General features: G+C 31.1%; 2 protein-coding genes across 2 annotated transcripts; both read right to left on the bottom strand.

The window, feature by feature from the left end:
* Positions 1 to 334: 334 nt before the first annotated feature.
* LOC124360148 (apolipophorins-like) lies at positions 335 to 7479 on the bottom strand. The gene is made up of 5 exons (XM_046813508.1): positions 7297 to 7479; positions 5750 to 6341; positions 2375 to 2603; positions 2029 to 2194; positions 335 to 729 (listed from the first exon to the last, which is right to left on the bottom strand). The coding sequence occupies exons 2-5, from the start codon at positions 5826 to 5828 to the stop codon at positions 529 to 531; spliced, it is 675 nt and encodes a 224-aa protein (XP_046669464.1). The 5' UTR covers positions 5829 to 6341; positions 7297 to 7479; the 3' UTR covers positions 335 to 528.
* LOC124359050 (apolipophorins-like) lies at positions 7279 to 15318 on the bottom strand. The gene is made up of 5 exons (XM_046811487.1): positions 15171 to 15318; positions 11317 to 11346; positions 10216 to 10406; positions 9585 to 9665; positions 7279 to 7395 (listed from the first exon to the last, which is right to left on the bottom strand). The coding sequence occupies exons 1-5, from the start codon at positions 15235 to 15237 to the stop codon at positions 7279 to 7281; spliced, it is 486 nt and encodes a 161-aa protein (XP_046667443.1). The 5' UTR covers positions 15238 to 15318.
* Between the last annotated feature and the right edge of the window lie 929 nt (positions 15319 to 16247).

The raw sequence follows: 16247 nt of genomic DNA, 5'->3' as shown, positions 1-16247 counted from the left end.
GTGTTTGGGGTTAGGGAACCCCAGGATGGTCTTGCGCCTTATGAACCTTTTTAATTAATAAAGCGTCCATGATGTCTGGCTTAGCCCCCAAAACTAGGCGTTTCTTCCCCTCTACTGTACCCAAATGTGAAAGCCAGACCGGTCAGCCGCAGACACAACTTAATCTGCACCTAACTTCCCCCAAAACACAAGCAGTTCTGATGAGTAGTGGCCTCGGCAGAGCTCCCCCAAAAGTCACAACATTGCCGAAGGAAACAGGATTTTTCCAGGACATTTGCCATCGTTCAGTGAAACATAAATCAACCAATAAATAACCTTTAAACAAAGGACAACATTGCCCTTTTTCAATTGCTAACTGGCACTGCTACAGCCAAAGGGAGTTTTGCCGGCTGATAGGGCAACCAGGTCATTGCTGGCTAAGCTGACCCGCAGGTATACTGTGGTCTATTCTAACCCGGAGCCGAATGGGAAGCCATAACTGCTCAATACTCATTATTAATATAAATAATTAAATAAAAATATGAATGTTCAAAAACCACTTACATTGTTTTCTTTTTCATGGGAGTCGACCTTGCAACCTCTAGTCAAGGGGGCAGCCAGTCTGTCCAGAAGTTGCCTGTACTCTGGTGAGGTCTCACAGAGCTGCGAGTGCTGCAGGCAGAACTTTCCAGCAACAGATCCAATTCCCAAATAAGCTTGGTATGGTACTGTGTTACCAGAGAGCAGAGGCTTAACAAACACACCAACCAGCGTTAGTTAAACATTAAATAATAGTTATAAAAGTAAAATGATCAGTGAAGTTTTATAACCTATATGGGACCTGAGGCAACTAAATCTGCATGCAGAACTTTCCAGCAACAGATCCAATTCCCAAGTATGCTTGATATGGTACTTTGTTACTAGAGAGCAGGGGCTTCACAGACACAAGTTTTAAAATATGAGAATTAAAATATTGTATGATACACAATATCGTATTTTAGAATGATAACTACAGTTTAATAAACTAATATCAGATTCCAGACAACTAATTCTGAAATATTAAGCTTCCAGTTAAGAAACTATTTTTCACACATTCTATTTTCTTTAATGGTGAGGGATTTTATTCTTTGTAAGAGAGTGCTTTTGTTCATTCCATGGTTTTTGGTGTAAACATTTACCTCTGAATATACTGGTATAACAGTATTTGACGAGAAATATACCTAATATATAACTCAATTAATGTGACAAATATTACCCAATGAATTCCTTTTAATAAAAGTGACATTTAGAAATGGTGATGTCATATAATTTCAGATGACAATTACAATAATTGTGCTAGTAATGTATAGGTTACTGAAACTTTTCACTCCTGCTAAATTTTAGGATATTTGACTTGTAAAAATGTTAATTATTTTAAATAAGCTGTACTTTGTTTCTGTAAGTGTAAAAAGTGCATTTTTGTTTACAAATGTTTAAGACTGAATTTTTAAAATTATTATTTTTAATTATGTAAATTCTATAACAAAATTTATGACATATAAAGGCATGGTTGTAAAATGTTTTATAACTATTAAAATAAACTGAACTTTTATAGTGTTTTGTTTAAGTTTCATAAGTACATTTTCAGTTTATACAAGTGCAAAACTTCAACTTTTTGTTTGTTTTTTTTTTTTTGTACTACTACATACAAAAGAACATCAGGAAACCATTTTTGCATAAATTTTATAACTGTGTAAAAAATTTTAATTTATGAAATTTAAAAGATACTTTGAACTCAAAAATATAAAATATTTTATGCTTATGAAACACAGAATGTTCGATCATACAGATGTCAGCATTTCTCAACAGTACAACTGACATCTGATCAATCGGACTTTGTTACTACAACAGTTAAGCACAGCTAACTTTCTTGTAACAGTATATCTAGCACATAAAAAATTTCCCATTAATATTTAATTACATTTACATACTAAATTAATATTAATTATAAGATTCTCTACACTAAACTGTCATAGTCCACCAAAGTAATACTTCAATTCATCAACTTACCAGTAAGGAAGTGAGGGATCCTCTTGAGACATGTTTGACAAAGTTGAGGTCCAGATACCAGAGAAGGGCTGATTCCTCAGGAATTCTTTTGGTGCTAAACAACTCTGCTGCAGCCTCAACAGATTCAGCACTCCCAGCATATAAAAGACCATCCAAGAAGAGGTTTCTAAAATAATAATATCCCAAAATAAATAGGTAATATAATGATCAACACTAATTCTTTATTGCACTTTGATGAACAAAAGAGGCAAAATTTAACTATAACTTAATATAATGTCTATTATATGTTCCAATAATTTCTATCTATAATAGCTTAAAAGTTAAAGCTCTTGAACGTAAAACTTACTTAGCTGTTTTGCCTTGAGCTGCAGTATAAGCTGCCAAGATATCACCTTTTTTGCCTTGTTCAATAACATGGACAAGCTTGCCGAACTCCTTGGCTGCTTCGGGAGTGGCAACAGGATCTATTGCATCTACTGCCTTTTGTAGTGCAGCAGCAATAGTACCTTGATTTTTTGTGCCATTAGGATCATGAGCAGCATTGTAAAATATTCCTTTTGGGCTATTGACATTCGCTGAAAAAATCAAAATATTGTTAAATTTATAATCTTTTTCCCAAACTAATGATCAATTTGCGTGTGTAAATGTTCAATGCATTGGCCAAGAACAATATCTCATAATATATCATCTAATGCAAGCAACAATGACCAGCAGTGTCTGCACAATCTGATGGACATTCTATATTTATAATACCAGCTAGGATATCCATGTTACTGGCTCTAGTGCACTTCTTCTAGTTCACTGGAAGCACATTTTGCATTTTTTTCACCAGACTAGTCCAACTAGAGGAAAATCCCACTTTATAATTAATAGTGTTTGAGAAGTTGTAAATGGAAAAAGCTATAATATTGTAACATAATATTCAATGGCACAACAAAAACTAATATTTTGCATTTTTTTCCAACATACAAAACTTATTTATTTGATAATATTCTATGACATATTAAACTAAAGATAACAATAACAAAATTGTATTAGTTAAAAATAAATTTAAAACGTAAAATATTCACAACGCAAAGCCATATCATATTGTCATACAAAGAATCACTACTATAATGTTAAAATAATGATATAATGTGGAAATATAATAAAACACAACCCAATTAATACAGTAAAATTATAACAAAACTTGACTAAACCTCAATATTAATAAAAGTCGTATCTTGTAGAAATTTGTTCTATACCCTCATAGAAACATAATATGCTACAGTGTATATTGATATAGTAACAAATGGTCTAGCAGCATGGTATTTAGGAGAGATCAGATGTTTTCCTGTCAGTATATGTAATTGAAGAATATAATTTTTTTATTAAAACATGACACTGATGATTTGGATAGTCATTGCTACAAACACACACACAGAGAATAATATTTTATTTTGAAATTATTTTTTATATTTAAATATATATATTCATTTTTAACAAGATGCAAAAAAACAATTAATTAAATAACTTGAATTTTACTTTGTATTTACTTGTGCAAATAACGATGAAATCATTTTACTGAGGAAAATAATTTGAAGACAAACATTTTGACTTGTACTTTATTGAAACTAATCAATAGTAGTATGTATAAATGTTAAAGTAAAATCATAATATTATTAGTAGTAATAATGATAAATTAAAGAATAAAATTATAGTATTTCCCAGTCATAATAGTTACTATAAATTTCAAAGAAAAAAAAACATAAAATTGATAGGCACATATTATATTCTGGGAACTAAAGAAAAAGCTGTTTTAAATGTAATCCTTGAGCCTGTTTTGTCGCACTTAGTATTTTGAAATCAAGTTCAATCGTTGATAGATATACGTAGTCAGCACTAGCATTTACTCTTTTACGATTTGTTCTTTATAAAAGCATAAGAAAATAAAGATTTCTCTACTAGTTCAGTATTAGTAAAAGGTACTAAAACTTAACGTGTTTTTTTAGTCAAAGGTCCATATTTATCACTAATACTTGTCCCGAAATTTCAAAGAAATTTTAACTTCAAATTTGACTTCAACATAGAATCTGTTGAAAGTTCAATGAGTTTTTCTTTTTCTGGAATGGACAGTGCAACAGTCTGAAAGTTTTCTTCTTCACTAAAAAGATCTGAAATCTAGTTTTCTCCCTCCCCTCATTTCAAAAAATACTTCCTGAAAGAGTCCTTAAGGTTTGTTAAATGTGACATTTTTTTAATTTCATGTTTAACCTCAGCAGATAGGATCGTATCATTTTCTATTCAAAAGCAATGTATTATTTAAAAAACCTCAGCCTGATTGTTTTCAATACATAATTCCCAGAAATCAATTTTTTTCAACATGGACTCAATTTTAGTTGCAAAAATACTGTAATTGAGCTGTTCTGTAGTCTCAAGTTGAGTTTATTTATTTGAGAAAAAATGTCTTTTAAGTAAGCAAGCTTTTCAAGCAGTCAATGCCATAACACTTTTTGAAGTCAGATAAAAAGGGTGTTCTTCAAAAAATACTTGTAATTCATAAATCTATAAATAATCTTGAGTTTGTTTTTACAAAGTTTACAACTTTGACAGTACTTCTTCTAATGAGTTTGGCAACTTTCTGGGTGCTAGGTTCTGTCAGTGCAATGGTGCATGGGGAGTAATTTCTTGCATACGTCCATGTAGGTCGACTTACGGATTTTCCTCTATCTGTACATATGCCACACAGTTTTCCTAAAACTATATTTTTTCACAAAAGTAACCATAAATTACATTGAATATGTCTTCTCCTGCAGTTCATTCAGTAATTACATAAGAAAGCAATAAATGTTCTTCAAATTTATTATTGGTATTAATATAACTAGTGTGGTAATAAGTAAAATCACTAATGAGTAATTTTTGTGCTTTCATCAACTTGAATTGAGAAGTATGGGCTGTCTTTTAATTGTTGAATTACCCTTTCCTCAAAATGTTCTTCAATTCGCCGTAAAACTGTATAGCTTGATAGAGGGATTTACTTATTTTACTAACATAGTCTTGATCAAACATACACTGCACGCATCTTTTATACAAGGAGGTATCAAATCCTCAGCAATGGTGGGGTTGGTTTTTACCATTCTTTGCAATGTGGTAGCTAATTCTATAAGAGGCTTCCATTGTATTTTCATAGTCTTTGTTACTTGACACTAAGTAAGATGAAACACTAGCATTTATTCTGTAATTTTTTAAAAGTCTTTCAAAATAGTTAATTTTTCTTTTTTTTAATGGGAGTGTTTAGTTTCAAGATTATGCAAAAGTAAGGAAGGGTTTCATGCTACAAATGCATAAAACTTCTCCACATACAACACAAGGGATTTGGATTTTACTCTTGTCCAGTAAATGAAAACTCAATTTTAAATATTTACTTGAATATTTTTGTTTCTTTGGGCAAGATCCATTATTTGATTTCTGTGGTATATTAATATTGCTACTCCCGAGAACTAGCTACCACGTCTAGAAAAGAACTGAGTGCGTTATGCATCTAACTTGCTGCACGGTGTTTGTTTTTCGCTGATCCCGTTTACTGTACCAATTTACCCCCTTTTTTACAGACTCCTACAAAAACCCGAAACTAGGTCTTGTAATTTTAAACCAATTATTACTAAGGAGGAGAACAAATTGACACAAATTAGAACTTTTTGGCAGTTTGACCCTAATTTTAATAGACTAAATTTTTAAATACCTGGGATTGTACCGGGCCTTGAGCTTTCCAGGTTGAGGGAGTAGAAGACCTTTACTATTGCTCCCGCCTGAGGATTCATCAGAGGTCTATAATTGTATATTTCTGTCCCATCAGCTCTCACTAGAACTCCATTCTCTATTATCTGGGAGACCCCTAGTCGAGAATCGAGTAAAGGTGAAGATTCAAAGCCTCCAAACGAAACAAAAATAATAATCTAAACAAAAGTTTACCCACAGTATTTATTTATTAATTATTTATCTTATCATTTTAAGCATATTTTTCTTTTGGTTCTTGGGTACTTTTAATTTCTGAAAATTGTATGATCTAGGATGATCTATTTAATATTTACTAAATATTTCTTTGGTATACAGTGCATGAGATTTACGTGATTTGAAATAATTCTACAAATATACCTACCTTATCTGGGTATACTTACACTACTCTCGACTGCCTGGTATGGAGTTGTAGGAAATGGGAAGTTTAAATTCTCTCGTAGAGCACATCTTTTCAAGTTCTTGGATTTGTTGATTATCAATTTTGAGCCTTGATGATAAATACTGAAGTCAGTTGGGCAAATTCCAAATATGTCATACTGTCCAGAAAGATAAAAGAAATGGATATATAATATTATGATTGTATGCATATATATATATATATATATATATATATATATATATATATATTTACACAAATATGTTTATTTATGATACCTTAACTAAAATTGAAAAAGAATAATTTTATATTTTTTTAACAAGGTTCAAACATATTCTCAGATGATTATCTTTCCATTTATTTTTCTATGAACATGAAAATTTACGAAAATCTTAAAAAAACATTTAGGTGTGACGAGCTGAACATTATTTCAGCTTGTAACAGTCTATGTTCTTAAAATTTTTTTACAGAATTCATTCAGAGAATTTGTAACATCAAAATAAGATTCAAAATGAAAATTGTCTTTATTTAGAGAGGCGAAGTTAGGATTAAAAAGTCCTCTTTTCTACTTAACCTCTAAACACAAATAAAGAAAATAAAATAAAAACATTCCTATTACAATATTGTAACGGGCATGTTAAATTAATTACGATACAACATACAAATTTACATTTTAAAACTAAACACTTGAGTAAAAATAATGTGTGTTAATTTAATCAAAGGTTACATGTCACTTGCTGTGTCCACATGTCTGCCACTGTCACATCTCGTCTTACGTTTTTGGTATTTAAAAATATATTTATTTATTAAACTTATTTTTATAGGTTTTTGCATTTTCTTTGTTATTTTATATTTTAGATCAAAAACATGATTTTTTTCATTTGACTACTTGATGATGACATTCTAGTCTCGAAACGAGTATTCACAACACCTTCTGTGATTATTCAACTCAATTTGGAAGGCAACACCATCAAGAAATCTCTTTTTCTCATCACACAGGTAGGCTATAATGCTTAAATGATTACCTCCTACATATATAATAAATGATAATAATTTAATATCTCATCTAAAGAGAACTTCATTTAAATGATTAATCATTAATTATAAACACTGACCTCACTAGCAGACCCACTACCTCCATCCTGGTTCTTGACTGAACTCAAGAGAGAGATGACAGCTCGCTTGATGTTCAAACTGACTCCCTCATCATCAGCCTGACCGCACAACTCATCCAGCTTTCCATACGAGCTCCTCCCGTTTGTGTTCAATGGGGTGATCGTGACAGGCGGAGAGAAAGAGTGGGGGCAGAGCCGAGCAGTACCGATAAATCCCGAACATTCCCTGACAAAACCCTGTACATGCGGCTGATAGCGACCTCAGTTCGAACGGTTTCTGATTTCTATTATCTTACGAATTAATGAGTCGTTTTATATCCGAATTAATGAGTCGTTTTTATATCCGAATTAATGAGTCGTTTTATATCCGAATTAATGAGTCGTTTTTATATCCGAACGTACAATAAAAGCGAATGAAACAAAATATTTTTTAATAGTATAATCGGCAAACTAAATTTGGCATTATTCGCCCGTTCCTCTGTCGCTCGAAGCCTTGATTAAGAAGTATCTATAAACGAGGCTCGAAGCAAGGGGAGTGTGCGAAAGGGCTTTTATTGTATTCTCAAGCCTTACTTGTTTGTGCATTGACTCTTCATACCAGGCGCAAGCTTTATGTTGTCTGTCTGTCAGCTGCTGTAGATAAAATATAAAATCAAATAAACACGAAATTGAAACTAAGAGCTTGCGTCGACAACGAATATGATTTCAGCTTAACACATTCAAGTTGAAATTTGCCCCGAATGTTTTTTACCACTGTGGGTGTTACAAGCCCCAACACCCCTCTATTTGGACTAAATTTAAGATAATTTTGTTAGTAATTTTTGTAGATTCAAAATTTATCTATAGATTATTAATATCATTCCATAATTTACTAAAATCAACTATTCCACAAACATGATATACATTTCTCTGTAAAATGTTTTCGCTCCCTGAAATTTGCTGAAATTGGCTATAGCCATTTAAGCCTATATGTCCATCCAGCTATATGCCTAAACTACAAAATAAACCAGCTAAATGAAAATGTGGTTCCTGTTATTGTAACTCTAGTGGTTACTCTGTGGTTATTTAAAACTCTGGTATTTTATACGTTTTAATCTGAAAGCAATTTCATCTTTACAGTACCCATTACAAAATCAATTTCTCCAACTTACCTTTGGAAGTTATTGGCCGTAGATTAACATTACATTTAAATGAGAAACACTTCAAATTATTTAGTTTAAATATATATATATATATATATATATATGATAAACTAGTGATAAGTCAAGCCAGCGTTTCTACGCCAGGTGCAGGGTTGCAGTATTGGTTGACTCATATCTCCTTTCTATGGCATGTCCTTTGATATCTTATCGTATTTTTCTTTTGAGAACTTTAGTATTTGAAACACTTTGTTAAGTATTCATATTTTAATAACCTCAAATTATTACGATCAAGTTTTAACTTATAGCAATAGCAATATATTTCTCTGTCTGTTTGTTGGATATATAGAGAATGAAAAATAAGCTATAGACTTGAAATTTGTGCATGCAACTTCGACCAAGCCTGATAAGTGTCATTTTGTGTCGTCTGGCGTACGCGATTATAATGCTGATCTGATCTATAGTACATGGAAATTATCGAATAATTTCTAACTAATAGTAATGTAACCTACAAATTATATTTATTTGATTAAGGCAGTTGGAAAATGCAATGAACCAAATATAAATGTTACGAAACAATTTTATTGGTTTTACATTTTAATACGAAAGATGCAATTAAAAAACTCAACATAATTGTTGATTTTGTGTTTGGAGACACTGAAGATAAATTCTTTAACTACTATGCTAAGTAGGGCTCTTTTTAATCCTCCTGGATGTTTAATCCACCCTCGAATGTTTTATAGCTACGCCACTGAATGTAACGAAGTTACTTTGTTACATTAACTTCCTTACGTCTTTTTTGGTATTTCGATACTTCACTCTCCGTTGTATTGGTTTTATTTGTATGTAGACAAGAGTAATGCCTGCCATTAATTACGTTGTAAAAATCACGGTTCAATGAAATAAATTTAATTGCGCTGCATCCTGCAGCATCCAGCTTTGAAAATGTAATATATATATTACATTTATACATATACATACATATACATATTACACCACCAGGCTCTATTAAATTCAGAGGAGTACAGAGCGAGAACGCGCGGACTGCTTATTCCACTATTCTAATACGCGGGCTATCTCTAGTTTGGCAGGAGGGGCCCCTCAATCCCCACTTTTCTCTCCGCCTGTCACGATCACCCCATTAAACACAAACGGGAGGAGCTCGTGCTTTCCATCACTGTACGAGAACCTGATTGGCTTGGCACAGTCTGCACTTAGCCCATTGTATTGCTAAAACACAAAAGATACAATATTATTATAAGGAATACTTTAATTACAGTACTTCAGAATGCTGTGGTCAACCAGCATGACAGTTGACAGCTGGTATTGTCAATACTATGAAATGAATACATACCTAAAAGGGTCAGAGGCTCACCAGTTAATTTATTAGGTTTTCTGTTAACTGATCTTTTAAAAATGATGTTTTAACAATAATAAGATTAATCAGACCATTTGCAATTTTCTACGTATTTTAGCCCATCACAGATCATACAAAAGGTCATAATCCATTTTTTTAATATGTACTGTAATGCTTAAAAATGTATACTAGTACTTTCAAAAATTATTAGAAATTCAAAAGTCCTTCACTGTAGCACAGGGGTAAGGCTGCTGCTCTCTAACCAAGAGGTCACAGATTTGATTTCCATGTAAGTCAATAAATATTTGGAAGTGGGTTTAGACCGTTTTCCCATAAAAATGTTTAGTATAGTCAACTGAAATGCCTTAAATGCATTTGAAAAAGTGAAAAAGTTATTGCAAAACTATGTCAATTTTTACTTACTGTCCCATCAGATCCTTTCACTTGTACATCAGACAATTTGAGGACATGCTGACACTTGGATTCGGCAAAGACTTCAGCAGTGGCAGAGATTCCAAGTGAAGTGATTTCATTATATGAGCCGGGGAGCTGGGTTACTGTTGATCCTTCCAGGTAGTATTTGTAAACCTGTCCAGGCAGGAATGGACCTCCAGCTGAAGTACAAGTAAAGATGAATATTTTAAATGGTTAGACTAGCTACAGTGCATGATTATATTCGTATAATGACTACTGAATCGTCAGAGTATGGTTAAATTGAGAAATTGACTTTTGGAAGATATTGGTGGTAACAATTGCCATAGATTAGTTATTAGATTAGCATTTAATTCCAAATGTGTTTACATATCAATCATCTCTGTTAAAGAAATGGCAAAATATTGTGTTGCACCTTCAAAATTAAGCCTTAAGCTAACAGTATATTGTCATATAGGAACTAAAATAGATTGGTTTACACGTGTCTTGCATATATTTTTCCAAATTGGAAAATTTTAGACTAACATATGTGATTAAATTAACACTTCATAATCAAAAAAAAAAATAAGCAGTTTTAAAATAAATTATGATTACAGTGATATGTACTGACAACTGAAAATGAAATGCATGATTTTACTGTATGGATGAAAGAGTACAAAATTAAACACGTTTGAGAATCAGGACCTCTAAAATGAAAAAGACAATGGATAATGAAGGATGCGCAACACAGAGCGTCTCTCCATTTTAGACTTTCATTTAAGGTCTCTGTCATCTTAAGCTTGATGCTCAAGACCTTTATGTAGGAGCTAAAACCTTGATCCTGATGTTTCTGGTAATTCCACATAATATATTAATCTGGTTGCTTATTTCATATATTTACATGGGTACAATCATTTTTCAATCCTATTTCTTTCTGTAAAATTTTCAAACATGTATATTTTATTTACTTTCAGTAACTCAAAATTATGTGTGGAACTCAAATTCTTCTGGTGTGAATAGTTCTGGTTTCACAACTATATATGGTTATTTTTTAAACTTTTTTTCAAATTTTTAAAACCCTTAAATTAAAAATAAAATTTAAGAAGTACTTACCACCTCTGCATTCACGCTTACAAGTTGTATCTGAAAATAGAAATGAAGAAAATTTAAAAAAATTTTTGAGGACACGCAAAACTAAAAATCTACTGACAGAATTATCATGTTTTCCAGTGCTACATAATATTGTAGTGCTAATTTATATGACAACAATTTTATTTTATACCTGTTTCAATTAAATAAATCTGTTATGTTGAGAAATACTTGTTTCAGGATTTTAGCTATGCAGAAGTCAACTTGCATGACTTCTGCATATGACTTATTTCTTCTTAAAATAATTTTTTAACTTCTTATTGCAAAGAAATAAAAGAATTTAAAAATTAAAGTGTCTTAAAACATAAAGAACAATATCTAATAGACCTATAGAAATGGAAGAGAAATTTTATTTTTTATTATAGTATTTTACTTTGTGCAAGCTTCCTAAAATATAGTACGTTATGAGTATAATTAAGTAGGTGAGAACAAGCTGTGCTACTGTAGACCATCAAAGCTAAGTTTATGATACATTTTCCGATATGACAATGAACTTTTACATCTACTTTCACCAGTAAATTACAAAACATTAAATTGCAAACTAAAAGTTTAAAATTTTTTGTCGTACTTCTAAGTAGTTAGTTCACTGGTGTAGACATATTTTTCAAAAAGAAAGGATGAAGGAATGAGTGATATATCAAAATTATAAAAAACATCCAGCAAATAATTTAAAATTATTGATTTTAGTAGTACCGGTATGTGATCATAATTATGTTGATTCATGTCACATTATAACGATAACTTCACATTATCTAAACATTATAAAAAACTAAGAATATAATTAGGTCAACAGTAGCAATCAGCTAGGAATAAAGAATATTAAGTTTATAAAAAGTTATGAATGATAAAATGATTAATCACCACCTCATTTGAATTTTAAAAGTTACAATAAAACCGACAACACAAAAGAATGATCAATACTTTTTACAATAGAACAAATAAGCATTATTCTGCTAAGATATCTCATATATTACATCCTATACAATTATTGGCAATTTATTAAACTCAGAACAGCAGAGAAGTGAGATAAGCAATCACGAAAGTCTATTATATCAATAGAGTTTATTTCATTACTCAATGAATTTGTTGCCACATATTATTGAATTGTATTAGCCTACATCTCTCCGAAAAAGACAATAAATTAATTTGATTTCATTACAGTTTGACTAAATGCTAAAAAATAAACACCTTTTTTTAGCTGCTAAGTTATAACAGACGAACAAACCCATACTAAAAATGTATATAATTTTAAGCATATTAAATTACATTGGACTAGATTCATATAGAGAAGGATAGTATTTTTATGTTATCTTAGTCAAATATTTAGCCTAAACATTTCGTTACAAAGCCTAACATACAACTGTTGTCCTGCCTTTCGCGACTAACACGTCTGTGACATAATTATGCTAACACAACTAGTTCTTGTTAATCACTCATCTGCCAATCTAGAACCTTTGATTTTACAAAGCCTGATTCTTTCATTGCTGTTAACATAGCTTATCAGCTGTATTGCATAACTGATTACTGCAATGGAAGTATTTTGTAACTGTTATTGGTAACAGTTACTGAAGAGTACAAGTACCACCTGTTACGGATACTCAAAAGTACCATTTTAGCTCAAGGAAGTTCTCTCAAAATGGAATTGGATATGACTCCTCTATATCTAGCCAATTAATTAAGATTTTGATTGGAAGAACATAACACTATTTACTTAACAGGAGCATAGAGTAATGCATTATATCATTATTACATTATAAGATGTTACTCTATGCCAGGAGTCAACATGACTGACCAAACTAAATTCCTTGGGTTAAGTGACGATAGCTCACTATTATTAACTCCTCATTTTATATGTGTACTTTATTAAACACTAACGTATATACACTCAAATGGGTCAAAGCAATCGAGGACCCAGGTACTGCATTTACTGTCTGTCTTCTTTCCACTGTATGAGATGAAGATACGAACTTGCTGCATGAAGATGAAACTCAAATATAAACTTGAACAGGATTATGATCCTTCAATAAATGGAGAGAAGATATTCTCATGTTTTGAATTTATCCATGTACCTAAGTTATGTGTAAGTGAAGTGGCACCATAAATATATGTAAATTAAACACTTTTATTTGTTAGTCTTGTCTGAGTTTGATATAGTAATTTTCGGTTTGGGGACGGAACAAAGTATCTGTTACTGTAGTCCTTACATGATCAGTTGTCGTAATAGTGTAACTAGTGAGTGAGTTTCTGAGCTCTGAGTTATGTACTGTGTTAGTTTGTTGTCACTACGAGCCTGGAGTATTAATCCTATAAGACTACCAGGAAACACCACCCTGTGATTTGCGCATTCCAAAACCCATACATGTGTTTATTTTCTTGGTCATTGGTCATTGGCCATTATTGGTCATTTGGTTATTCTTGGTCAACAACATAAACTCACCTGTGGAAGTGTAAATAAATCAGAGCAAAAATTAATTTAATCGGTTGAATCTGACTCTTTTGGACCGCAGTTCTGTCATGCGTAAGTTATATACCTATATTTTCTTTATCAGAACAAAACAAACTATCACTTAGGCACTCAAAAAATCTTAGATAAAAAAATTAATCTAAATAGAAGGAAGTTGACACTTTTTGACCAAATTAGGTGTTCGAGACTTATATATGTACCTATATGTTTATTCATACAACTAAACCGAAAATAGAACCAGTGCATTTTTTATCTATGTTTTGAATCTCTCAGCCATGGATAGTGAAAAATAATGTACCAGACATGTCTACTTATGTTTGAATCTTTGATAGCTTCAATCCGTGGGTAACTGCTAGTAGTGATTTTTTTAATAATCAATGTTTTTACATTAAAACAAACATTGGTTTGCTCTTTTAAAATAAAATTAGTTTCTCCTAGCAACAATGCGGTACACCAATGAATTTATTAGGTACTTTGGTACTATCCAGAAGCCACTATTTTTGGAAAATTTAATATTACTAAGGACCTAAAAAACTATTAACAGAGTGGCCTTCTCGGTCAACATCGTTTCATTTTGGGAGGCAGAAAACAAGAATTGATCGTCATAATGACGTAATTTTCACAGAAAGTGCAATAAAATCTGTTCTTTGTAATAATGTAGATTTTTAGGTTTCTGGCAAAAAAAAACCTTTACTAAAAATAGTCGTCCCCGGATAATACCAAAGTACCTATGATTCTTATGTACATGTAGCACACAACTATTAGAAGTAGGTTTTTTTCAACAGTAATAGGTTATATTAAATGTAATTTATTATTTATAAGTGGTAAGTATAAGTGGTAGAAAATTAAAAAAAAAACTATATTCTTTAATTGTTGAACAACAAATTTTAAACTTCTTCACAATGAGTTTTGAAACCAATGAATTATAAATGAGACTCAGGTGATATTTGTGCTGGTCTACAAAGCAATACATTCTAAGGCAAATAAAATCCAAAACTGGAATCAATATAATTTGGTAGTACAGTAAAGTATTATTCATTTTAGTACAAATATATATATATATATATATATATATATATATATATATATATATATATATATATATATATATTTAATATATTTTTCTTGTTCATGCAAAAAGATTATAAGTTTTAGTTTACAGGATTTTGACTTTCTTCTGTTCTCTATGTTTTCATCACTATGGCACTATTTAATTAAATTATACAAAATATTAATTGCTATAAAATAATCAGAAAATTATGTCCCAAACTATAAAAGTAATAAATTGAAATTATTTGTCATGAGTTGTTAGATAAAAATTTAAGATAAATAATTATGAGATAAATAGATGTACCTGCAAAAGAAGAGACAGAGAAGCAGTAGAGCAAGAGCAAGTAGAGTGCCGCTTGTGACACCTCCATCGTGATGACACAGGACACTGACACTGAGAATTGAGCTCTTAGCAGCTTTATAACCTCTCACTCACAGCCTATCACTGAGCAGAATCTGTTGGCAGAGGAAGGAACAGTATGGCAAACTCTACTCTCCAGTGGTTCCTGTACATACCCTTAGTGGCCCTGCACGATCTAATGATTACATAGTTGTCCATTTAGAATCAGACAACATAGTATTTATCGTAATATTATTTTTTTTTAAGTTATCAAGTTTTTTCAACATTTTTAGAGTAATTTGATATTACAGAAAGTCTTCCAAACATGTTTTACTATGAACAATTTTTAAAATTTAAAATAAGACAAAAGAAGAAATACTCAAATTCATGACAGAAAATACCTACTGCTTAATTAAATATTTTTGTGCTGTTGAGTAAATTTTTAGATCTTTGATACTATTAGTTATTAATTGCAGATACATTTCAATGATAAATTGGTAAATCAAGTTGATTACAGTTGTACATTTAATTTATTATGCACAGAGTTGGTTCATTGTATTTGATGAATTGTCTGTTTATGACAGTCTATTTCTGCACATTAAATAAACCTTTATTGTAATAATACAATTATTTTGTTTCTTACTCTTAAATAAAACTTGCTTCTATGAGTAAAGTGCTGTTGCTAAAGTTTTATAAATATATCTATTTACTTTTTTACAGAATACGACTCATCAACTTTTTATTCTCTATTAGCCTATTACTAACAATAGATTCAATGTTTTTACATAATAGTCTAGGAGCTGAAAAATTATTTGCATTGTATTTACACATAACCTGGCTATTCTTGAAGTTGGTAAATAAATTTCTGCTAAGAAATAAATCACTTATTGACTGTATTAGTTTTTGTGGTATAAGTCGAAGTGGAGGTACTAACAGGGTTTGAAATATTGAATGGTAATTTTTTTTTCTCAGATCACAATTATCTTGGCCTAACACAATTAAATCCACCAGACTCATAGATAAAGAGACTAAGTTGCCTTT

Source organism: Homalodisca vitripennis, chromosome 1, assembly GCF_021130785.1.
Source record: "Homalodisca vitripennis isolate AUS2020 chromosome 1, UT_GWSS_2.1, whole genome shotgun sequence".
NCBI lineage: Eukaryota > Metazoa > Arthropoda > Insecta > Hemiptera > Cicadellidae > Homalodisca > Homalodisca vitripennis.
Note: the sequence above shows the minus strand (reverse complement) of the source record. Positions and strands in the feature narration are given on the sequence as shown.

What these genes read in the sequence shown, in the direction of transcription:
- LOC124360148 (XM_046813508.1), bottom strand. Translation starts at nt 5,828, where the DNA reads ATGAATCCTCAGGCGGGAGCAATAGTAAAGGTCTTCTACTCCCTCAAC. An exon ending in AAGGCCCGGTACAATCCCAG is followed by an intron (nt 2,604 to 5,749) that starts GTATTTAAAAAT and finishes TGATTTTTTCAG; the next exon opens with CGAATGTCAATAGCCCAAAA. An exon ending in GCTCAAGGCAAAACAGCTAA is followed by an intron (nt 2,195 to 2,374) that starts GTAAGTTTTACG and finishes TTATTATTTTAG; the next exon opens with AAACCTCTTCTTGGATGGTC.
- LOC124359050 (XM_046811487.1), bottom strand. Translation starts at nt 15,237, where the DNA reads ATGGAGGTGTCACAAGCGGCACTCTACTTGCTCTTGCTCTACTGCTTC. An exon ending in CTCTGTCTCTTCTTTTGCAG is followed by an intron (nt 11,347 to 15,170) that starts GTACATCTATTT and finishes TTCTATTTTCAG; the next exon opens with ATACAACTTGTAAGCGTGAA. An exon ending in TAAGCGTGAATGCAGAGGTG is followed by an intron (nt 10,407 to 11,316) that starts GTAAGTACTTCT and finishes CTTGTACTTCAG; the next exon opens with CTGGAGGTCCATTCCTGCCT.